This window comes from Schistocerca cancellata, chromosome 4, assembly GCF_023864275.1.
Source record: "Schistocerca cancellata isolate TAMUIC-IGC-003103 chromosome 4, iqSchCanc2.1, whole genome shotgun sequence".
Lineage (NCBI taxonomy): Eukaryota > Metazoa > Arthropoda > Insecta > Orthoptera > Acrididae > Schistocerca > Schistocerca cancellata.
This window is the reverse complement of record NC_064629.1, coordinates 287148784-287174684: the sequence shown is the minus strand read 5'-3', so window position 1 is coordinate 287174684 and position 25901 is coordinate 287148784. Positions and strand designations below refer to the sequence as shown.

General features: G+C 41.0%; 1 protein-coding gene across 2 annotated transcripts in view; it reads left to right on the top strand.

Moving 5' to 3' along the window:
* Nucleotides 1-25901, top strand: part of LOC126183421 (serine/threonine-protein kinase Pak) — a 113103-nt gene that overhangs the window by 18953 nt on the left and 68249 nt on the right. For both annotated transcript variants that reach the window (XM_049925372.1, XM_049925373.1), the window contains exon 2: nt 9832-10044. In XM_049925372.1, the coding sequence (XP_049781329.1) occupies nt 9863-10044 (182 nt within the window). In that variant the 5' untranslated portion in view covers nt 9832-9862. The remainder of the gene's footprint in view (nt 1-9831; nt 10045-25901) is intronic.

Genomic DNA, 25901 nt, shown 5'->3' with positions numbered 1-25901 from the left:
TGATTGTTGACTGAATTTAAAATGCTGCAGTAATCTACTAATGAAGAGGTATCATCATATGTTAAAAGTTTAACCCAATAAGGTAAGTATTACAGTTAGAAACAGTATTACAGTTAGAAACAGTGTGTTTGTCTTGAGCCAGCTTATCTAACGGTGTGCAAATACCTGGACTTTGTTCATCCAGTATTTGAGAGTGACAGCAAGTAACAAATTCCAACAAACTTTGCACATAATTTCAAAACTTTTCTAAAATTTTCCTTGCTTACATGTGGAATATCAAATACTCAACATACTAACTCATTTGTAACGTGATCAGAGGTTTGAAGCTGTTTCGTACATGGTAGTTAAACACTGTAAAGAATGGGAGTTTATCATTTTTTACTATTTTTCTTTCTCTTCCTTTTCCTACTATCAAATTACAGTCTCTCATCAAAACTAAATGTATGTCTCCCCTAGTGAAATGAATAATTTTGTTGATCTCATCATACCCTCTTTCATTGTCTTACATCTGCAGAGCTAGCTGGCATATAAACTAGTTCTCCTGAGGGTGGGTGTTGGCTTTGTGTCTGTCTTGGCTACTATAAAGCATTTGCTATACTGTTCATTGGAACTTACCTGACGCTGTTTTCTTTTTCATCATGAGACCTACTCCTGTATGTTTGTGTGGTCATGTGGACGAATGTATCAGAATGGGAGAGGGAATGTGATTTTAATTGAGTTTGTGTTTTGTGCTTCTCAAGTTTTACAGATTTTAACCAAGTTTACTTGGGACTATTTTAGAAAATTTGTGCACTTTCTATGATAGTCCCAGATGAACACAGTGAAAATTTGTAAAACTTGATGATGCATGAAACATAAACTTGATTAAAATCACACCCATTCTCCCAAATTCTGACACACATGCACTCACGTAATCGCGCAAAATCAACTAGAGGTAATGTGGAGGCAAGACCATAGGTAATAAGGTCTGCACTTGTTACAAGTTATACGGATAGAGGCAGTTGTTGGGGAGAATGTCCCACACAGTCGTCTATCTTACCCAGTACAGATTGACTGTCTGCCTTGTGCTGATACTGGGGTCATATTATAGTGTTCAGCACTTTGGGTCCTCCAAGGCCTGTGTAAGTACTAGGTGCACCTGTCTTCCACTCCTGTAAATGAGCCTCTTGCAAACAATTCATGGTGTGGGTGCTATTGGTAGAGATACTTTTCCCGGTACAGTCATTCTGCGGCCTGCCCATTGGCATTTGGAAACATGCCCACCCCAAAGTTGAGTCATCAACAGCAGATGCTCTCCAGTACCAGTGTGAGCTGTCATGCCTAACATTACAGCTGTCTTGAGTGTTGGGTTAAAACATTAGGACAGACAGAACATTCCCACTTGCCTGATGTGTTCTCGTTTGCAGTTTGTCATTGATGCCTATACTGTCAAAGATGTTTTATCTTCGCCTTCAGATGGGTACCTCAGAATGCATCTCTAGCGCTGTATCCATGTGTCCTTGGAGATTGTTTTCTGCCGTTTGTGCTCATTTAGCAAAATCACCGTGTATAAGGTGTTGACAATGCTTCAGGAGGACTATCTAATTTCACACAGACCTACAAAATGACCTGTCTAGGGTTTAGTTATTCAGTTAATTATGTGCATTGTGTTTGTTGTTGCCATTATGGTAGGTCGTTGGTGTTTAGTAACACACAATTCTTGAAAAAATGAAATGTTCTCTTCGCAAGGCAAATGCTGATTGTATGGGTTCAGCGTTCTGTCACAGAGTATGTAGTCTTCACTGTGTTCAAAACATACCACTTTGAGGTATTGACAGCTCTCTTACTAGTGCCCATCAAAATCGGATGATACTATATAATGTCTCCATATGTGCCATTTTTGTTTTATGGTATTGTATAATCATACTTCACTTAAACTATTTCCATTGGATAGAATATGTGAGGAGTGATACAAGTGAAAGTCTAAATTACATATCAAAATTTTGAGACATATTATTGAACAACTAATCAGTCAGCTGCTTTGTAAGTAATATTGCACAAAATAATCAAGTGAGGAAGATGAAACCAAGCATATAACAAAAACACAAAAAGGGAGGGGAAGGCACATTTAGGAAGGTAATTCAATTGTCATATACTATCTGGAATTAAGGAGAAAATATCTAAGGGTTTATATTCATTCTCCAATGCTATATGGATTGGTAAAATGTGTAGTGAGATATCCACAAGAAAGAGAACTAGATTGGAATACACAATGTATTGAAAATTATCGTAGCTATAACATATGAAATTGAGTACTTGAGGAGAAATTAACTGACAGTTAAGAAATATGTATGTAATAATCTTCTGACAGACAGATAAAACTTGTAGGTTAATGTGCAGTGGTCCAAAGAAACTAAAATTCTGTGACATTTTGTACAATCTACAAGACACATCCTTTTTCATCTATATCCTTACACTTGAAGACATTGAATAAGATTTGCCGGTGTGGCCGAGCGGTTATAGGCGCTTCAGTCTGGAACTGCATGACCACTATGGTCGCAGGTTTGAATCCTGCATCGGGCATGGATGTGTGTGATGTCCTTAGGTTAATTAGGTTTAAGTAGTTCTAAGTTCTAGGGGACTGATGACCTTTGATGTTAAGTCTCCCAGTGCTCAGAGCCATTTGAACCATTTTTTGAATAAGATTTGCCCATCCTGTTGAGCACCCTAAATAAACAACCAAGTATGATGCAATGTTTTGAGTGTGTTCCTCATAGATGGTCTGAGTATGATATGATATGTAACATTTTATGGTTTATGTTGCCAAGAAATACAGAGATTAATCAATTATTAAGATAATCTGGGTTCGTACAGAGTATTTTTTGCCTGTTAATTTACTACATATTTTTGTCCCCATACGCTGTGAGATCTGAACATATAATTTAAGTTGGTGTGAATTGTGAAAGTGTCCTCTTTCGTGTGGTGTTTGTGTGGAAAATACTAATTTTTGTGTTGTTTAAGTATTGGACATTCATTATACAAGTGCAGCTATTGAAATATGAATGTGTTCTAACAGTTTAAATAGTAGCAGTGAATACACTTAAACTGTGTGTGTTGAGGAGGCAGCAGAAGAAAGATGCTAGCCACAATGCTTGCACCTTAAATGATGTTTTCAAACTTCATGTGGACTGTTGTTGAAGCGTACTGGAATTCTCAGTCTGTGTGGTATGTCATAAGAAATATGGGCTTGTTCAAAAGGAACTCCTGCCTTCACCTAGTGAATACTGAACATGAAATCTGTTTCTACACCTGAATAAGTCTTTCTTACCCGTTGTTTAGCAAAGTATGTACTATTCTGCAGGTTCCATTTTTTAGTAGTCTCCCAGCAGAACAAAATGTCTTTTCTAAGCCTGTCTTATTTGGCATGGGAGTTCATCACAGTTGGTGCGAGTCTTTTGCAGTACTGTAATGCTCATGTGAATATAATAGTTCATATTTCTTGTTTGTTAATCAGCAATCTGTGGATTTTGTGTGTAGTGATTCAGTCTGTGAAGTATCTTTGGCTCAGATGATTCCACAGAACCTGAAGCAATAAATAAAATAAACGGCTACCGTCATATGAATGGCCCTGACACCTATCCCCACCATGACTTGGTTCAGAGTATCGTGAGGCTGTATCATATGTCTCTGTGGTCTGTGATTTTTCTGCTGGAACAGAGGATTTAAATTTAAATTTGTTTGGTTAGGACAGCCACAGGCATATATGACACTGTTAAGTATCATCCCAGGTGGTTCGCCACTCTTTGGCAGGTTTGTACTTGGCTACCTCGGGGCCCTAGCCTTTGCAGCACCATTTCCCTTCCGTGCTGTATGTCTATCCTCTTGCTATTCTTTTTCCCCTCCCTTGGGGAACATGTCTGGGGTGTTATTGGGAATGTTCTGTATTCTGTCGCTGACCTGCGAACAGTCTCAACTTTCTTTTTGACTCCCTTTTCCTTACTTTGTTTTCCTTCTCCTCTCATTCCTCTGGATCCTCTTTTTTCTTCTCCGTCCCTGTGTGCTCCTTAAGGCCGGCTCACGCGTCTGATGCATAAAAGGTGACTGGATAACACGCAATTCCCAGCCCCGGGTTGACAGGTAGGGTTCGCACGTATTCCCTGGTACAGGCCAGGCCCAGAGAGGGGTGATTGTCTGAGCTGTAACCTTCCCAAATTGCCAATTGGTCCCTCCGTCAGGTGTTCGGGAGGTGTGACCTGAAGTGTGAACAATCACCTAGGGTGGGTGTGCCCCCTTGTGAAGGGGCCCCCAGTTGGAAGGAGCACGCCATCAGAGACGCTGGCAATCGTGGGGGATTTCCTCATGATGAGTCAATCATCCTCGCCCATGACATCGAAGAAATGTAAATGTAATGAGCTTACTGAGTCAAAGACCCTTCCCACTGCACTGTGGTTCCTTGTGGTATCATGTACTGAAGACGGTTAGTCCTTTGCCACGGTCAGTCCATTTATTATTCAGAAAGGTGTTGATGCCATTGCTGGCTCTGTGAAATCCTGCTCTCGTTTACGGAATGGCACTTTACTTTTGGAGACGGCTTCTGATTCTCAAGCACAACTACTACTTGCTGCCTCGCTTCTCCACAGCTACCCTGTTCGTGTTGTGGCACATAGAACTGTGAATTCTTCCTGTGGTGTAATTTACACCAGGCTGCTTGACGATCTAACTGAGGCTGAAATACAAACTTACCTCTCTGATCGGAGTGTCATTGCCGTCCATCGTGTAATGGAAAAGGTTGATGCCTCTTTGGTGCCCACCTGCACTCTTTTCCTCACCTTTGATAGGGTGGTGCTGCCATCCAAGATTAAAGCAGGCTATGAAATCATCACAGTCCGGCCGTACATTCCGATTCCGACGCACTACTACTAGTGTCATCGGTTCAGTCACACTAGAACGTCTTCTCGACACCCACCCAAATGTGTAATCTGTGGCAGGGATGCACACGAGGGTGAATGTCTGCCTCCTTTTCCCTGCTGTATCAACTGCAATGGCGGCCGTGTCGCCTCTTCCCGGTATTGTCCCATGTATCTAGATGAGCGGGCTGTTCAAGAGATTTGGGTAAAAGAAACCAGTAGCTCGCAAGTTACTGGCTAGTCTCAAAACCTGTATTCTCTCGTCTGGCACCTATAGTTCAGTTCTTGTTACCCCTCACTTTGTGAAGGACATGGCCACAGAGACATGCAACCTCAAATTTGGCTGCGAGTTTGTGATGTCACACAGTATCAAGGTAGCATCACCATCACCCTGTCCCACTGTGCAACAAACCATCAACCTTTTGCTTAAAGGGGCGAAGTTACCCACTACACAACCGGCAGGCAGGAAAGGACAGGAGTACTCCCAAGAAGACTTCCTCCGTCCCTACAGCCAAACTACACCCAAGATTTCCTCTTAACAAGAAGGGCTCGAAGAAGTCTGCTAAAGACAAACGGTCTTCTCCTTAACCACCTCGAAGATCCTGCTCGGCAGTGTTGCCACGTGGTCACTTAGCCCATCAGGCCTCTGTCACGCCAGTGCGCACCACCAATTCTTTTTCTGCGTTGGGCTCCACAGACCGACCGCTCAAGCATGCCGATGCTTGTGTGGACCCCAGGGAGCAGGATTCTTCTGTTTCTGTGCCGTGTAGTAGTGACTCTCCACCGGCTGTCCCTTGGCGGCCACTGATTTGACACCCCTACATCTATTCCTCCTCATGACTGTCCTCCAATGGAACATTTGTGGCCTTCGGTCCCACAAAGAGGATTTATGGCTGCTTCTAGCATCACAGCATCCCCTTGTACTCTGCCTTCAGGAAACGAAATTGTGCTCTCAAGACCGCTTTCAGCTTTCACGTTATTTACCAATTTGTTTTGACCTTCCCCTTGAGGTCAGCATCCCATCTCATGGGGTTGTCATGCTGCTCATATGGGATGACATTCATAGTCAACCCATCTCCCTGACTACCCGTCTTCAAGCTGTTGCTGTTTGCCTTTTCCTTCCCTACCTGACCCTCACCCTCTGTACCATTTATGTACCTCCTTCCTTCAATGTCACTAGGGAAAACTTCCTTCAGCTTATTGGGCAGCTATCTGCCCCATTTTTGCTACTAGGTGACTTTAATGTGCATCATCCCCTTTGGAGTTCTCTCAGGACCTGCCAGAGAGGGGCCCTTTTGGCTGACCTTCTTAACCAGCCAAACGTTAAACCTCATCTGATATAACACTGGAGCACCCACTTTCCTTTCTGACTCCTCAGACACCTATTCCCATTTCGACCTATCCTTTTGCACTGCCCAGCTTGCCCATCGCCTTGAGTGGTCCATTCTTTCTGACACCTACTCGAGCGGCCATTTCCCGTGTGCTCTCCATTTGCTGACTCGTACCCCATCCACATGCATGCTCAAATGGCAGCTTACTAAGGCTGACTGGCAGCTTTACTCCTCCCTTTGGACCTTCGCAGAACAAGATTTCCGCAGTTGCAATGACCAGGTGGACTATCTCACAAACGTTATCCTCACTGCTGCAGAACTTTCCATTCCCCACACTTCCTCTTTACCACATCGTGTCCCAGTCCTTTGGTGGGCTGAGCATGCCGCGACGCAATTCGTGCATAGAGACGTGCTCTCCGCATTTTTAACCGCCACCCTACGCTGGAAAACTGCATTCATGATAAACAGATGCGTGCAAAGTATCAGAGTTTTTCGGGATAGCAAAAGAGCTAGTTGGATTTCATTGACTCTCTTTTAACGGTTCCACACTTATCCTCTGTCGTGTAGGCCAACCTCCGATGACTCTCTGGAACCAAGATCCATTCCCCTGTTTTCAGCCTGAGAGTAGGCGCCAATGTCATTGTGGATCCTGTTGCTATCTCCAGCACCTTGGGCTGCCATTTTGCGGAAGTTTCGAGCTCTTCCCACTATCAGTTGTTGCAGCACCTCTCTCTTGCGGGCAAGCACTTTCTGCTTAACACATACAACCGCATCTGAGCTGAGGGCACATTTTCTGGACACTGGCATGAAGCCACCATCATACCCATACCTACGCCTGGTAAGGACAAAAACCTTCCTTCTAGTTGCTACCCCATCTCTCTTACCATCTGCGTTTGCAAGGTGATGGAATGTATGATTCATGCCCAGCTGGTTTGGTGGCTCGAGTCTTGCCATTTCCTCACGAATGCACAGTGTGGATTTCGAGCGCAGCATTCTGCAGTTGACCATCTCGTTACTTTGTTCACCCATGTCATGAATGGTTTTCTGCGGGAATCTCAGAGTGTGGCCGTGTTTTTCGATTTGAAGAAGGCCTAAGACACCTTCTGGAGAACTGGAATCCTCCGTACTCTTTACACGTGGGGTTTCGTGGGCGCCTGCCCTGTTTTCTTCAGGCAGTTTTACAAGACTGAGTTTTCAAGGTGCGTGTGGGTTCTGCCTTGTTGGCCACCTTTATTCAGGAAAATGGTGTGACTCAGGATCCATCCTGAACGTAATCCTCTTTACTATTGCCATTAGCCCTATAATGGCCTGTCTCCCGCCGGGCTTCACTCTCTCCCTTTTTGTTGATGATTTTGCCATCTATTGCAGTTCTCCACGGATCTGTCTCACTGAGTGGCGCCTTCAGCACTGTCTTGATTGTCTTCACTCCTGGAGCATCACCAATGGCTTCTGCATTTCCACTGACAAAACTGTCTGTTTGAATTTTGGGTGGTGCAAATGGTTTCTCCCACCATCTCTATATCTTGGGCCTGTTGCCCTTCCGTTCGTTGACACTACGAAATTCCTGGGGATCATGCTCGATAGGAAACACTCTTGGTCCTCCCGTGTCTCTTACCTGACAGCCCACTGTACGCAGTCCCTCGATGTCCTACATGTCCTCAATGGTACTTCTTGGGGTGCTGATCGAACCACCCTCCTCAGATTGTACCAGTCCCTTGTCCGTTCGAAACTCGACTATGGGTGCTTTGTTTATGCATCTGCATGCCATCCCTTTTACACCGTCTCAACACTACCCATCATCATGGCATCCGTTTGGCCACGGGTGCCTTTTACACCACCCCGGTTGAGAGTCTGTATGCTGAAGCTGCTGAACTACCACTTTCCTACCACCGTGACTTTCTCCTCAGCAGGTATGCATGCTGTTTGTCTGCCATGCACATGGCCACCCCTCCTATGCCTCCTCCTTTGATGATTTCTTAGGTCGTCAGTATGGGGCTCGTCCCTCTTCTCTGTTACCTCCTGGAGTCAGCTTTTGCCCCTTGTTACAGTGGCTTAACTTCACACTACCTGCAACTTTCCCAGTGCGTGTGAACCCTTCACTGTCTTGGCTTCATGAAGTGGCCCATGTTAACCTTGGACTTCTTTCCTAAGGACACTATTCCAGCCTCGGTCTATCGCCTTCAGTTTCACGACCTTCCTATGGAACTTAGCGATAGTACCTTTGTATACACTGATGGTTCTCGGACTGACTGTGGGGTCGGGTGTGCCTTCACCATTGGCCCCCGTGTCTTTCGATATCAGCTTCCTGCACACACCTCAGTATTTATAGCCGAGCTTTTTGCCTTGTATCAGGCCACGGAATACATCCGGCGACACAGCCTTCCCAATTGCGGCCTCGGCTCACTCACTCAGCGTCCTGTAAAGTTTCTGTGCGCTGTACACTGCTCATCCCTTAGTGCAGCAGGTCCAGGAAAACTGTCACTTGCTCACTCTTGGTGGAGCCAATGTCATGTTTCTGTGGGTCTGTGGTCATGTCTGTCTGCCAGGAAATGAGGCTGCTGATGCTGCTGCCAAGGCTGCAATCCTCGTACCTCAGCCTGTGAGTACCTCTTTTCCCTCCGATGATCTCCGCATTGCTGTCTGTCAGGTGGTGGTGTCCCTTTGACATCGCCAGTTGTCTTCCCTTCACAGGAATAAGCTTTGGCTTATTAAGCCTCTCCCAGCACCTTGGACGACCTCCTGTCGGCCATCCCGCTGGGAGGAGATTACTTTAACTCGGCTGCATATTGGGCACTGCCTTTTTAGCCATCGTCGTTTGCTCAGCGGCGCTGCCCCACTGCATTGTATGCATTGCACCCAAATTTTAACTGTCTGCCACTTCCTGCTGGCATGCCCTTTTGTCCCCCCAATTTAGGTTTCAGCTTGTGTTTGCCATCTGATTTATCAACCGTTTTAGCAAATGCCACACAAGCTGTCAACCACATTTTCCTTTTTATCCGCCAAAGCAATATGGTGAAGGCCATTTAATTTTTGGTTTTGGACCTCCATTTTTGTATGGTGTGGTTTTCTTTTTCCACACGTGCCTGTTTTAGCTGTCTCCTATTCTGTCCATTGGGACTGACGTAATCGTTTCCCTTGTCTCTGTGTTTGTGTTCTATAGTTTTAACTTGGGTGCGTATGACCCCAGTTGTTTTTTGCACCCTAAAACAAAACAAAACAAAACAAACTATTAAGTATTAGGAAGCTAGGGAGATGTGTTAAATTTGTTGGACATTGTGCTACTAATACTGGGAGTGCAATACTTCATGAAAGTTTGTACTGTAATAATTGAAATTGTGAACAGAGAACTCAATAGTTGTTTGTATACCTCCAGTTATTAAAGAATTTTGTGCTTGTTATTAGTTAATATTGTTGTTGTTATTCTTTGTTTTGAACTGTGCACAATACAAACTGTCTGAAAGAAGCAGTTTCTTCTTCTTTCACCACAATAATAATGATACAGGGACAGCAGCAGCAAAAGTATTATGATCAGGAGATGTATCTGCTGAAATATTTGCCAGAAGTATCACATTTTATAATGGTTATTACAGTTTTTTTTTGTATGTTTGTTGCAGATGAACTACCAGTGATATCTCTTTTTGAAAAATGAGCCTCAATTTCTCAAAACTTTTTTCTTCAAAGAAACGTCAGGACATTCAACAAGTGCCATCACAGATAGGATTACCAACAAATGTGAAGCATGATTATCATGTGACACGTAATGCGCATACTGGAGAATTGGAGGGTTTACCAGAGTCTTGGATTAGGCTTCTGAATGCACAGATAACGTAAGTTTTGAGATGCTACTGAATTAAGCTTATACACACATAGAAAATCTAATTTTTTGTTTGTTTGTGTTAAAAATATATGTTTGAGGCTAGAAACTTACTTTACTGTTTCTTTACAAGGGCAACATACATTTTTGTGGAAAATTTTGAGGTACTCTGTTGTGCAAAATTTGAGGTATTTCAGTTGTTGCTGTTATTACCATTGCCATCATCATAATTATCATGAAGAAAGAAAAAAAAATGCGTTCCTTAAGCATATAACCAAAGAAGTTGAGTAACTAACTTCTGGCATAATGAAAACTTCATATTACATGGTTTTACTATTAAAAGACATCTTCTGTATACCATGAGCTGCACGAGAAATGTTTTATTTGCGAAAGCCAGCTTTCGGGTTTATAACCTAACCTCAGTGGGATGTGATACAGAGGAGTAAGCCAACTGTATGTGCACAGATTTCTACAAAATAACTATATACAGAGTTGAGAAAAATTGTGTCCCGAAATTTTAACCCTGGATAGCTGATGCCAGGAGGAACCAATGTGTAGGTCTACAACACACTGTTTTTAAATTACAGAAACTTGGTGCCATATTCTCTGATTGGCCATGGGATTGCCCTGTTGCCTTTTGTCGGTTGACGGGCAGTGCTATCGTTGTCAGTTCACACATGCAAGTGTCCCTCCTTGGATACATCGCGATCTCTGGGAGGCAAAGAATTGTCGGTCATGCGTAGTCCAGAGTATCCAGCAACAGGGCAACCCCACAGCAAATTGGAGCATGTGGCATGAAGTTTCCATAGTTTAAAAATTGTGCATTGTCAACCAACACAGCATTAGTAATTTTGGTTCCTACTGGCATCGGCTATCCAGGGTTAAAATTTCTTGACACAATTTTTCTCCACCCTGTATATATGGCAATCATATAAGTCTATTTACATTATGCACTTTTGTAGCAGCGACATACTTGTCAGATATATGACAGGATCTGAAATATGTCCTATAACATAGTACACAGTTTGTCATATATGTTACTGCTGTCAAATTTTAGGCAGTGACTATTCTTGATACAGTTTGACGTAACTGTCATATAGGATAAACACTGAACTGAAAGGTGAATGAGTCGACATTACCTGTCTTATCTTCTAAGCTCATTTTTATATATGTATCTGTGATATGCATTTATGTAATTATGTAAATCACAATTTTTGACAAGTGGCGTGTTAAAGTAGGATATACAAAAGGTATATGATTGCAAAATATTCCTATATATCATGTCGAATTAGACAATTTTTACATGTAGGGCATAAACTCCAATCCAAAATTATGTGGTTGAACCACTATTGAAATTTTGTATATACATCTTATTCCCTAACTCCGTTTATTCATTAAGTATGTTGCCTGGTTCTTTTGCCCTGTGTGTGTATATTTCTTCTAGAATATTGTAGACGAAATTGAAATATACCTGCATATTATTCTAGAATATTATAGAAGAAATACACACACACAAATGGCAAAATGAGTGGACAGTATACTTAATGAACAAATGGAATTACAGAATAAGATGTATACACAAAATTTCAAAAGTGTTTTAACCAAATAAGTTTGGTTTGGAGTCTATGACCTGCACGTAAAGACTGTCTGACATGATCTATAGCATTATTTGGTAATCATATACCTTTTGTGTATTCTAGCTTCACATACCAATTGTCAAAAATTGTAATTTACATAATTATATGAATGCATGTCACAGACACATATAAATATGGTCTTAGAAATAAAAGAGTAAAATTCGACAGCAGTTAATGTACACGACAAACTGTATACTATGTTATAGGATATATTCCAGATGCTGTCATTTTAACTGACGAGCATGTCATTGCTATAGAAGTGCATAATGTAAGTAGACTTATATAACTGCCATATGTATACAGTTATCATTTTGTAGAAATTGGTTCACATACAGTTAGATTGTTCCTCTGTATCTGAAGCCACCGAGGATGGGTTATAAACCTGAAAACCAGTTTTGGCAAATACGACATTTCTAGTGCAGCTCATGGTGTATAAATGATGTCTTTTAACAAATATCTGAAAGCTGCGGAGCATCAAGCACTCAAGATTTTTAAATGGTTTGATGTTATAATGGTACACTTTTGGCCTTACGTTCTACGAGAGAGTTAAATGAAAACTATAAATATTTTTTTGTGAGATATTACTTGTGTACACATGGCTCAAATATGTGTAACTTTTTGATATAGTTTTCCTCAGTCTCATTGCAAGTTGACCATTGTTTCCAAACAGTCTGAATTAGTGTAGAAAATAATTTATTTTGGAGTATATGCAATAAGAGAATGAAATTTCTAGTCGTTCAATGAACAATGCTTCTTGGAGGGATCCAAACATGCCGAAAATGCTCAGGGAAAGGTTGAATGAGCAGTGAGTGCAGAAGCAGCAGGAAACCACCAGGCAGCAATTCACATTGTTTGTATTTGGTTGCAGGCAAAGATGATTCTTTAAGAGCTCTGGATATGTGATAATGACCCCATGTGATATGTACTTCTTCGAGGTTACACATTTTTCACAGTAATGTAAGGCCACCATAATGTTCTTGCTTGTGGCTGTTTTTCGAACATCTATGGTTGGGGTGCCGGGAAGTTGTGCCATTCCTTAGTGGCTCTCTTTGTGTCTGCTTGCTGTAGCAAATGCACATCGTGATTATGTTACTTCTGAGGAAGGCATCACATTGTTGTTCACTCCACCAAAGCTGTTCACATGCAGTTACATGCCTCCTTTTCAGTTTATGGATTAATTGCTGATGATCCCATTATGTAAACAGTACTTCTAGTAGTTGAGGCATGTTGGGCCCAATGGAATGTTTCTGAATCATGCCTAATGTTGACAGTGTTAAAATGTCGTAAAGTGTCACACAATTGCTTCAAACATAGCACTGTTCTGTGGAATCACAATGTGATGTGACTGTTATGAGTAGCTTTCACACCTTTCCTACATAGGAATGATATAGCAAGAGGCTGTTAGCTCTTGATGCCGCTTGATAATGGAGTATAAAGTGCTGTATTGTTACAATTGAAAGTAGTGGATACAGTAACCTGCTGGTCATAATGCAACAGTGGCATAGTATTTACCTCTTTCATTTAAGAATTATAGATTATTCCTTTCTGTATGTGATAATGCCCACCTTGCCCAAAAGATCATGGCAGCTAATGTGAAAGTTCGACAAGTTTCTCCGTGGAAAAGAGTTAATTTTGCCGTTAAAAAGGTGTGTGCAGGTTGTTGTTGTTGTTGTTGTTGTTGTTGTTGTCTTCAGTCCTGAGACTGGTTTGATGCAGCTCTCCATGCTACTCTATCCTGTGCAAGTTTCTTCATCTCCTAGTACCTCCTGCAACCTACAACCTTCTGAATCTGCTTAGTGTATTCATCTCTTGGTCTCCCTCTACGATTTTTACCCTCCACACTGCCCTCCAATACTAAATTGGTGATCCCTCGATGTCTCAGAACATGTCCTACCAACCGATCCCTTCTTCTAGTTAAGTTATCCCACAAGCTCCTCTTCTCCCCAATTCTATTCAATACCTCCTCATTAGTTATGTGATCTACCCATCTAATCTTCAGCATTCATCTGTAGCACCACATTTCGAAAGCTTCTATTCTCTTCTTGTCTAAACTATTTATTGTCCACGTTTCACTTCCATACATGGCTACACTCCATACAAATAATTTCAGAAACGACTTCCTGACATTTAAATCTATACTCGATGTTAACAAATTTTTCTTCTTCAGAAACGCTTTCCTTACCATTGCCAGTCTACGTTTTATATCTTCTCTACTTCGACCATCATCAGTTATTTTGCTCCCCAAATAGCAAAACTCCTTTACTACTTTAAGTGTCTCATTTCCTAATCTAATTCCCTCAGCATCACCCGACTTAATTCGACTACATTCCATATCCTCGTTTTGCTTTTGTTGATGTTCATTTTATACCCTCCTATCAAGACACTGTCCATTCCGTTCAACTGCTCTGCCAAGTCCTTTGCTGTCTCTGACAGAATTACAATGTCATCGGCGAACCTAAAATTTTTTATTTCTTCTCCATGGATTTTAATACCTACTCTGAACTTTTCTTTTGTTTCCTTTATTGCTTGCTCAATATACAGATTGAATAACATCGGGGATAGGCTCCAACCCTGTCTCACTCCCTTCCCAACCACTGCTTCCCTTTCATAACCCTTGACCCTTATAACTTTCATCTGGTTTCTGTACAAATTGTAAATAGCCTTTTGCTCCTGATATTTTACCCCTACCACCTTCAGAATTTGAAAGAGAGTATTCCAGTCAACATTGTCAAAAGCTTTCTCCAAGTCTACAAATGCTAGAAACGTAGGTTTGCCTTTCCTTAATCTTTCTTCTAAGATAAGTCGTAGAGTCAGTATTGCCTCACGTGTTCCAACATTTCTATGGAATCCAAACTGATCTTTCCCGAGGTTGGCTTCTATCAGTTTTTCCATTCGTCTGTAAAGAATTCGCGTTAGTATTTTGCAGCTGTGACTTATTAAACTGATTGTTCGGTAATTTTCACATCTGTCAACACCTGCTTTCTTTGGGATTGGAATTATTATATTCTTCTTGAAGTCAGAGGGTATTTCGCCTGTCTCATACATCTTGCTCACCAGATGGTAGAGTTTTGTCAGTACTGGCTCTCCCAAGGCTGTCAGTAGTTCTAATGGAATGTTGTCTACTCCGGGGGCCTTGTTTCGACTCAGGTCTTTCAGTGCTCTGTCAAACTCTTTACGCAGTATCATATCTCCCATTTAATCTTCATGTACCTCCTCTTCCATTTCCATAATATTGTCCTCAAGTACCTCGCCCTTGTATAGACCCTCTGTATTATCCTTCCACCTTTCTGCTTTCCCTTCTTTGCTTAGAACCGGGTTCCCATCAAAGCTCTTGATATTCATGCAAGTGGTTCTCCTTTCTCCAAAGGTCTCTTTAATTTTCCTGTAAGCAGTAGAAGGTGTGTGCAAATTGTAGAGACGAAATCTTGAAGTTAACCGAACATGTGTCCAGCTTACAATTTGTAATCAATGTTCTGAAAGTGGATATCTCGAATTGTCAATTTGGAAAAAGTGAGCTGAATACTCGACAAGTTCTGCAAAGCATCGCGACTTTTAGCGAAAAGTGGATTAAAGTGACTTTCGAAAACAGTACTCAAGAACTGCAAAATCATGTAAATGGTAAAAGTACCAGTGACACAGTCTTTGTGCATGAAAACCCTTTTGAAGTGCTTTAAACTGTAGACTCTGATATCTCAACGAGCTGCGTCTAATCACAAGAAAAAGGACATCATAGACAAAGAACTACAGAGTCGCTTTCAAACACAGGAAAAAAAAAAACTATTCAACTGTGAGTGTAGTCACTGACAGTGAATTAAAATAAAGTGTTCCTGAGGATCGATTATCAACTATTACGGACAAAAAAGACAAAGCACACAGTGCCACCACACAACATCCAAGTACCGGCAGGCCTAAAAACAGTTATCATCAACCAGCAAAAATGTGTAAAATAAATATATTTGCAGATAGTCGAGGACAGAACATAGCAGCCAAATTTCAATCTAGAAGCAGTCTTGAAATAACTAGCATAGAGAAACCAGGCACAAAATTTCAGGCATGACTTCTATGAACCATGACATGAAAACAGCAAAAACAAATAATGACTTTTTTGTGTTCTTAGCAGGAACAAATGATGTAGCAAAAAACGAAACAAAAGACCTAGTGATCTCACTTAAAAGAAGGCTACATGAGCTGAGAAGTTCAAACGTGATTGTCTTTTCTGTTCCACATCGAATTGACTTGTCAATCTGATCATGTGTAAATAAACAAGTGCGAAGCGCAAATAAACAGATCCTAAATATATGCAAGAGATTCAAAAATGTTACATTTGTGGGCACATAAGCTGCGTAGGAAGAATATTGTATACATCCCGTGGCTTACATCTCAACAGACTAGGGAAGGACTTAGTTATAAAACGTATTCAAGAAATAGTGAACTGCAAATTGAATGTGCAGTGTTGTGCTGCAGAAGTCATCCCTCTCAAGGACAAAAATAATGAATACTTGGGAGAATCAACCATGAAATTTCAGGTCAGTAAAACAATACATCGGCAGGACAAAAGTGATGTTTTTTTTAAGACAATAAAACCTTCTGCCAGCGCAACACCAGATGCAAGTGTGTGCGTGTTTCATATGTGCCTCAAACAGACATCAGTCTACACGAGACTAATTTATCGCTTTTGTGTTATAATGTACAGGGTTTAGGAAACAAATAGATGTTTTAAATCATTTATCACAGGACTATCTCCACGTGTAGTAATAGTTACAGAACACCATAAAACAGTGAACAACATTCAATATTGCAAATTATAAGGCTACAACCTAGTGATGTCCTACTGCAGAACACACAATAAAGGTGGTGGTGTTGCCATCTACTCCAGAAAATGTACGTTCATAACCATCACGGAAAAAGTGTTATGGGGGAACAATTTCTGTATTGACAAAGATTTCGAAATTACAGTTCTTAAAATCACATTTTGCATTGTTCCTTTCAGTGTCATAGGTGTATATAGACCCCCTGTGGGAACTTTGATGCTTTTCTGAAATCACTTGATGGAGTTTTAAGTAAATTAATGTCAGGCTGTAGAAGTGTAAATCTTGTCATGCTGGGAGATATGAACATCAACACATTACATGATGGCCAGGAAAGCAAACATTGTACAGATTGTATCCAGTCTTACGGGGCTAAAGATCTTCTTGGACTAGTACCCACCAGAACAGCTAAAACACTTAGTAGTTCAATTGATCGTGTTACCATAAATTATGATCACATCATCTCAACAGATGTAGTAAATGGTCACCTCTCAGATCATTTAGGCCAAATACTGGTGCTAAAATGCAATACCAAATCCAGACCAAGAAAAATGTACAAACACAGGCGAATATTATCTGCAAACAACATTGCTACACTAAGACATAATTTAAGCCAGGAATCATGGGAATCAGTGATGATTACCATTGGGGTCAACAATAAATGGAACATGTCCACAGAAATTATGACTGAGCACTTAAATAGAGCAATGCCATTAAAAAAAAAGTGAGTATCCAGAAAAATCAACCTTCAAAATCAAAACCTGTGCCATTAGATTTTAAAACAAAAGATCTGAAAGAAAAAATGGAAAACATGCATTGCTTACACAGACTGACTAACTCAGAGTTACATAAAGAACTCTACAAGCAGTACAAATATAAGTACCACAAAGAAGTTGGGAGATTAAAATCAGAAAGAATCAGCCAACAGGTATGAGGTTCAGATAACGCTTCAAAGACTTGCTGGTTAATTATAAATAAAATCAGAAACAATGAATCAGAAACTAAAATTGATAGTGTACAGTTAACTGTGAATAATGAAGATATCTCTGATCCTCTTTCAGTCAGCAATATTTTAATAATTACTTCATAGATACTGTTGAAAAGATGTGTCTATGAAACAGGAGTTACAGCACTCATTTGAGTCCTGTAAGAAACAGAACTGCAGTACACTACCTTCAGTAAGCACATATGATATTCTGCAGCTTGTTGATAACCTCAGAAACAAAAATTCAGCAGGATTAGATAAAATTTTTCCATATCTGTTAAAGAAATGCAAACATGAACTAATGAAACCACCACCAGTACTACTACCACTACACGGCCTGCATAATGAAACCACTAGTTCATCTAATAAAATTTGTTCCCTGACAAGTTGAAACTGTCTGGAGTGAAAACAATACACAAAAGGGGGAAATAAAGCACGTACAGAACTACAGACCCATTGCCGTAATCTCAACTTTCAGCAAACTTATAGAGAAAATAATATTTAAAAAAATCTTGGAACATTACAACACTGCTGACATATTAAGTGATTTCCAGCATGGTTTCAGAACAGGTGAAAGTACCTCATCAGCAACAGTACAATTTGTCCATAATGTACTTGAAAAAAATAAATGGAAAAATCCCATGCAGCAGGAGTATTCCTGGACCTCTCAAGGGCTTTTGATAGAGTACATTATGACATGCTCTTATAAAAAATTGCAAAGAATGGTGTCACTGGAAAACTCATGCAATTTGCTAGAAACATATTTAAAGGGTAGACGACAGTGCATGGGGATTATGTACTCCAATAAAGAAATACTGGAGAAGAGAAGGTCTAGTATAAGATACATTTGGTGTTCCTCAGGGCTCTATTTTAGGTCCAGTCCTACTCATATGCTATGTAAATGATTTCCCAAGATCTCTTGACAATAAGCAATTGATTACTATGCAAATGATACGTCTGGTGTCTGCTTCACAGACAATGAGCCCAGCCTAGTTGAAGAAATGCATAACTTCATTGAAAAGGCAAGAGCTCACTTGAAAGAGAGAACTTAAAAGTAAACATAGAAAAAATTAATATTTATCATTTTAAATCAAGTGGTTCAAACAGACAAAATACTGTGATTGATGAAATTCTATCAAAAACCTGTTCAGATTGTAAATTATTGGGTTTGTGCATAGATGATCAACTTTCATGGTAGCAGCAAGCTGATTAGGTCTGTTAAAAAAGCAAAACAAAACAAAAAAAAAAAAAACCCTAAGGACTGTATATTATGGATTTAGTGCATCCTTTCTTGTCTTATGGGATAGTACTGTGGGATGGGACACGCCAAACTAATATGAAAAGCGTTTTCATACTGCAGAAGTGAGCCTTGAGGATCATAGCAAAAGTAAAACCAGGAGCTTCTTGCAAACCCATATTCTCACAGTTTATGCCATGTGTGTACTAGAAACTATAATGCTAGTGAAAGAAGACACTAACATCACAACAAGAAACATGGATATTCACAACTATGAAATAAGGCATAGAAAGATTTTCATATGGTTAACAGAAGATTAACTATAACAGTGAAAAGCCCATATGTCAAAGGAGCTGTTTTTATTAACTTGTTACCAAATGAAGTTAAGACATTGACAGGGGATACTTTTAAAAAAGTGAGTCAAGCAATGACTTATACAAAAATGCCTTTGTAACTTTAATTCATCATGAATTACAATGTAATAAGAAATAATGTAAACTAAAAAATTGTAATTTTAAAAACTTTATACTTAGTTGATAACACACATGCATGTAAAAGTACGTGTTACGAGCAATAAATTAAATTGAAAATATCAAAGGATGCATAGCACACAGGACTTCCTCACATAGAAATTGGAGTGGATTGCTGGGTGGCTTGATGGAGCATTTATCCTAATTTAGATAACCCAGACCCAACTTTATGAGCCAAATTATAGTGCTACATGGAGCCCAAACATAAACTCTGTGTATGGTACGAGAACCGCTATTTTGCCATAACCACCCCCTTCTCTTCTCCTCACAGTGCAATACCTTACATGAAGAACGCAATCTTTAGATTACGCTTTTGGCCATTGAAATTGCAACACTTGATGGCAGCATGCAACAAACATCAGATTGGCATGAAGTATATTACAGTCTCAGATACGCAAACAGTTCGTGTTTCAGCGCAACTGCACAATGTCATCGTCGTTGTCATCATCATCATCATCATCATCATCATCATCATCTACCAGCACATATTGGAATTAGATAACGGCAGGACCATGGTTTATTAAAACTGCAGTTTATTGTTTTGCAAAATTGCTGTTCGCATTAGTCGTGATCCAGTGACTGTCGTGTGAATGTGGAATTGATGGATTAAACAGCACGCAGAGTCTGGGAGACCCCTTGTGACCATTGTCCAAGGGGATGTACCTATTGTTCACTCAGGTGTGGAACATTGTACAGCCATGTCCTATACCTAATCAGGGAATGGGCTGCTTGTCTATGAGGCAAGTATCCACATGGACAAGGTGACTACATCCAGAGCACCAGACTGCCAGCACAGAGAGATGTGCCCAGTAATAACAATGGGCACTGGAGTGACACCTCATTGTTTTTTCAGAAAACACATCACAATTGACTTATCCCTGTGTGGAGGCTATGGGGAAAATCGACATCTCCAGATAGCATCAGTCATCGTCGTACGGACTCAGTACCCATTGGGGCAGCAGCCATTACATTTTATGATATGTTATTGTTGGTGACTGTGCCCTGTCTTAGATTTCGTAGTGACATCCTCTTTCAACAAGATAATGCAAGACTACATGTTGCCAGTGCAGTCCTGACCTACCCTGTTACAGTGGGTGTTTGACTATTGCCATGACCAGTGCATTCTCAGTATCTCTCACATATTGTGGAAACTATTAATGGATTGCTGAGAGACTGGCATGCCAACACTTACTAGCCACAAGGCATAGAGTTGAAGCAGTGTGGAGTAATGACATACTCGTATCTACCATCCAAGCTCAGCTCGACTCACTCTCCAGCTGGGTTATAGCTGTTATTACCACCAGAGGTGGCATCTCTGTGTACTGCAGTAAATTTCTTATCCTGTGTACTCCCAGATCACGTACAAATTTAATCTTATATTCTTCCTATGATACTATACATGCACAGTCAATCGAATTTCATTATTTGCAAGATTACTTGTGTTGAAATTTTTATGTCCAGCAGTGTAGTAGTTTAGCATCACCTTAGTTCCGCGAATTCCGGAAAGTGTATGGAAAATTGGAGTAGAGATCAACATAAACATCATTTCCGCCATTTTTATTGCTCATGAAAACCACACATTGCATGTTGTACCACCATACAGCGAGACCTTCAGAGGTGGTGGTCCAGATTGCTGTACACGCTGGTACCTCTAGTACCCAGTAGCACGTCCTCTTGCATTGATGCATGCCATTATTCATCGTGGCATACTATCCACAAGTTCATCAAGGCACTGTTGGTCCAGATTGTCCCATTCCTCAACGGCAATTTGTTAGATCCTTCAGAGTGGTTGGTGGGTCATGTCGTCCATAAACAGCCCTTTACCATCTATCCCAGGCATGTTCAATAGGGTTCATGTTTGTAGAACATGCTAGCCACTCTATTTGAGCGATGTCATTATCCTGAAGGAAGGAAGTCATTCACAAAATGTGTACGATTGGGGCATGAATTGTCGTCCATGAAGATGAATGCCTCACCAATGTGCTGCCAATATGGTTGCACTATCGGTCGGAGGATGGCATTCACGTATCGTACAGCTGTTACGGCGCCTTCCAGTTGGCCCCATATAATGTCACCCCAAAACAGCAGGGAACCTCCACCTTGCTTAGCAGTGTGTCTAAGACATTCAGCCTGATCAGGTTGCCTCCAACACGTCTCCGATGGTTGTCTGGTTGAAGGCATATTGCGACACTCACCTGCGAAGAGAACGTGATGCCAATCCAGAGCGGTCCATTCGGTGTGTTGTTGGGCCCATCTGTACTGTGCTGCATGGTATTGTGATTGCAGAGAGGGACCTCACCATGGATGTTGGAAGTGAAGTTTCACATCATGCAGTCAATTGTGCACAGTTTGAGTTGTAACATGACGTGTTGTGGCTGCACGAAAAGCATTATTCAACATGGTGGCATTTCTGTCAGGTCCTCCGAGCCATAATCTATAGGTAGCAGTCATCCACTGCAGTAGTAGGTCTTAGGCGGCCTGAGTGAGGCATGTCATTGACAGTTCCTGTCTCTATCCATCTCCTCCATGTTTGAACAACATTGCTTTGGTTCACTCTGAGACACCTGAACGCTTCCCTTGTTGAGAGCCCTTCCTGGCCCAAAGTAACAATGCGGATGTGATCGAACTGCGGTTTTGACCGTCTAAGCATGGTTGAACTACAGACAACACGAGCTGTGTACCTCCTTCCTGGTGGAATGACTGGAACTGATCGGCTGTCAGACCCCCTCTGTCAAATAGGCACTGCTCATTCATTGTTGTTTACAACTCTGGGCAGGTTTAGTGACATCTCTGAACAGTCAAAGGGACTGTGTCTGTGATGAGAACATGATATCAATTTGTCAAGAAAGTTCTAAAATGTTCCCAGTATAATGAAATCTGACAAGTTGCTTCACAGCAGCACCTTACTGGTGGAGGCAAAATCGTTGTTCTTGTCTTCATGTTTGTATAAGTAGATGTGTGTGTACTCTGCACAGCTTTGTTAATTATTAGCAAGAGTTAATGACATTTCTACATATGGACATTGAAGAAAACTTTTACAGGCGTGGGATTGTAATGGAAGGATTACAATTGTGGTAGTAAGGTTGCTACCTTCATTATAAATTTGTATTTCGTACACTCGAATCAGCTTATTTGAAGTCTAAAATAGGCAACCGCAAACTGTAGGAGGTATTGGCGCAGGATGGGCAAAAATGCATATGAGCTGAATATGATTGATATTGAACTTGTGGAAACTGACATCCACTCTTTAATTTGTCAAAATATAATTCAGGAATAAATGTAGTTTACAAAATGTACTTGAGCCAAGGGCAAATCCTGTTGGTCAAGAGAGATAAAAGCTGCAAAATGACAGTTCAAAGACAGATTTCTAAATAGCATGGCACAATTATCAGCTCTGTGTTACATAGCTTTAACTGAAATAATGCTATCTTTACTACATTTAGTTATTATACGCTGCCACATAAATGTGGTGTAAACAGTTAATTGTGACAGTTGAGTAACTGTTCCCACATACTTTCAAGTACCGTTTTTAGTGTTCACAACAGGAACTGTTGTTCTCTTTTGTTATTAGCATCTGACTTATTTAACATATTCAGTTTTAAATCAGGGCCATCATGTCCTCTTCATAACTTAAGTCGCCAATCCATAGAAATATGTAACCTGAATAATTATTAGGAATTTCAGCTTTTGGAATGCAATATCAGATTCATCAAAGTGTACTGTTAATGTTGGTAAGAGCATTGAGTAACTTTGAGGTATGGTTCACCTTATCCTCTTGGAGGCTAATGTGATTCACTGTCAATTGGTGTTAGTAAGGGGCAAAGAGAGTCGTTACACATTTGCTAAGTCTGGCCGCAGTTGCACACTCACAATGAATTTGTTAACAAATAGTTCTTTGTAAAGAATTTTCCAAATACACACTTAAGAGGAGGAGGAGATTAGTTTTTAATGCCCCTTGACAATCAGGTCATTAGGGATGAAGCACAAGCTTGGATTAGGGAAGGATGGCCATACCCTTTTGAAGAAACCGTCCTGGTATTTGCTTTAAGTGATTTAGGGAAATCACAGTAAGCCTAAATCCGGATGGCTGGACATGGTTTTGAACTGTTGTCCTCCGAAATGCAAGTCCAGTGTGCTGACTGCTGTGCTACCCCTCTTGGTAATACATACTTAAGTGACAGTAAGTAGTAAAATGTGAATATGATTTATTCATCTCATAGCATACACGTATTGTTCATCTGATTAGGGTATAGGGCACATGTCAAAATGGGTAATATAATTCACTTGTATAAAATTACAGCTAATGAGATGGAACAGTATTCTAAAATTTATGTAATGTTTCGGAGAATGAACAGTTACATACAGGGTGTTACAAGAAGGTACGGCCAAACTTCCAGGAAACATTCCTCACACACAAATAAAGAAAAGATGTTATGTGGACATGTGTCCGGAAATGCTTAATTTCCATGTTAGAGGTCATTTTAGTTTCATCAATATGTACTGTACTTCCTCGATTCACTGCCAGTTGGCCCAATTGAGGGAAGGTAATGTTGACTTCGGTGCTTGTGTTGACATGCGACTCATTGCTCTACAGTACTAGCATCAAGCATATCAATACGTAGCATCAACAGGTTAGTGTTCATCACGAATGTGGTTTTGCAGTCAGTGCAATGTTTACAAATGCGGAGTAGGCAGAGGCCCATTTGATCTTTGGATTAGCACGGGGCAATAGCCGTGGCGTGGTACGTTTGTATCGAGACAGATTTCCAGAACGAAGGTGTCCCGACAGGAAGTCGTTTGAAGCAATTGATCGGTGTCTTAGGGAGCACGGAACATTCCAGCCTATGACTCGCGACTGGGGAAGACCTAAAATGACGAGGACACCTGCAATGGACGAGGCAATTCTTCGTGCAGTTGACGATAACCCTAATGTCAGCATCAGAGAAGTTGCTGCTGTACAAGGTAACACTGACCACATCACTGTATGGAGAGTGCTACGGGAGAACCATGTACAGCATGTGCAGGCACTATCAGCAGCTGATTGGCCTCCACGGGTACACTTCTGCGAATGGTTCATCCAACAATGTGTCAATCCTCATTTCAGTGCAAATGTTCTCTTTACGGATGAGGCTTCATTCCGTGATCAAATTGCAAATTTTCATAATCAAGATGTGTGAGCTGACGAGAATCCGCATGCAATTGTGCAATCACATCATCAACACAGATTTTCTGTGAACGTTCGGGCAGGCATTGTTGGTGATGTCTTGATTGGGCCCTATGTTCTTCCACCTACACTCAATGGAGCATGTTACCATGATTTCATATGGGATACTCTACCTGTGCTGCTAGAACATGTGCCTTTACAAGTACGATACAACATGAGGTTCATGCACGATGGAGCTCCTGCACATTTCAGTCGAAGTGTTCGTATGCTTCTCAACAACAGATTTGGTGACCGGTGGATTGGTAGAGGCGGACCAATTCCATGGCCTCCATGCTGTCCTGACCTCAACCCTCTTGACTTTCGTTTATGGGGGCATTTGAAAGCTCTTGTCTGTGCAACCCCAGTACCAAATGTAGACACTCTCCGTGTTCGTATTGTGGACGGCTGTGATACAATACGCCATTCTCCAGGGCTGCATCAGCGCATCAGGGATTCCTTGCGATGGAGGGTGGATGCATGTATCCTCGCTAACGGAGGACATTTTGAACATTTCCTGTAACAAAGTGTTTGAAGTCACGCTGGTACGTTCTGTTGCTGTGTGTTTCCATTCCATGATTAATGTGATTTGAAGAGAAGTAATAAAATGAGCTCTAACATGGGAAGTAAGTGTTTCCGGACACATGTCCACATAACATATTTTCTTTCTTTGTGTGTGAGGAATGTTTCCTGAAAGTTTGGCCATACCTGTTTAAAAAACCCTGTATATTTAATAATGCTAATGGCCAATGACATATTTAAATTATCAATTTGTTCTTAATGAACTGGCTAATAGCTTTGGTATGCTTTCAGTATGATGCAAATTTGATGAGGATGAACCTATGTCACATAGTGCCTACTACTGGATGTCCTATTAAATGACTTGCATCCATGCCTGTTGTGTGCATATGGATTCAAAGCTGTTAAATCATCATCATCATCATCATCATCATCATCATCATTTAAGACTGATTATGCCTTTCAGCGTTCAGTCTGGAGCATAGCCCCCCTTATACAGTTCCTCCATGATTCCCTATTCAGTGCTAACATTGGTGCCTCTTCTGACGTTAAACCTATTACTTCAAAATCATTCTTAACCGAACCCAGGTACCTTCTCCTCGGTCTGCCCCAACTCCTCCTACCCTCTACTGCTGAATCCATGAGTCTCTTGGGTAACCTTGCTTCTCCCATGCGTGTAACATGACCCCACCATCTAAGCCTGTTCGCCCTGACTGCTACATCTATAGAGTTAATTCCCAGTTTTTCTTTGATTTCCTCGTTGTGGACACCCTCCTGCCATTGTTCCCATCTACTAGTACCTGCAAAAAAAACTAGCTACTTTCATATCCGTAACCTCAACCTTGTTGATAAGGTAACCTGAATCCACCCAGCTTTCGCTCCCATACAACAAAGTTGGTCGAAAGATTGAACGGTGCACAGATAACTTAGTCTTGGTACTGACTTCCTTCTTGC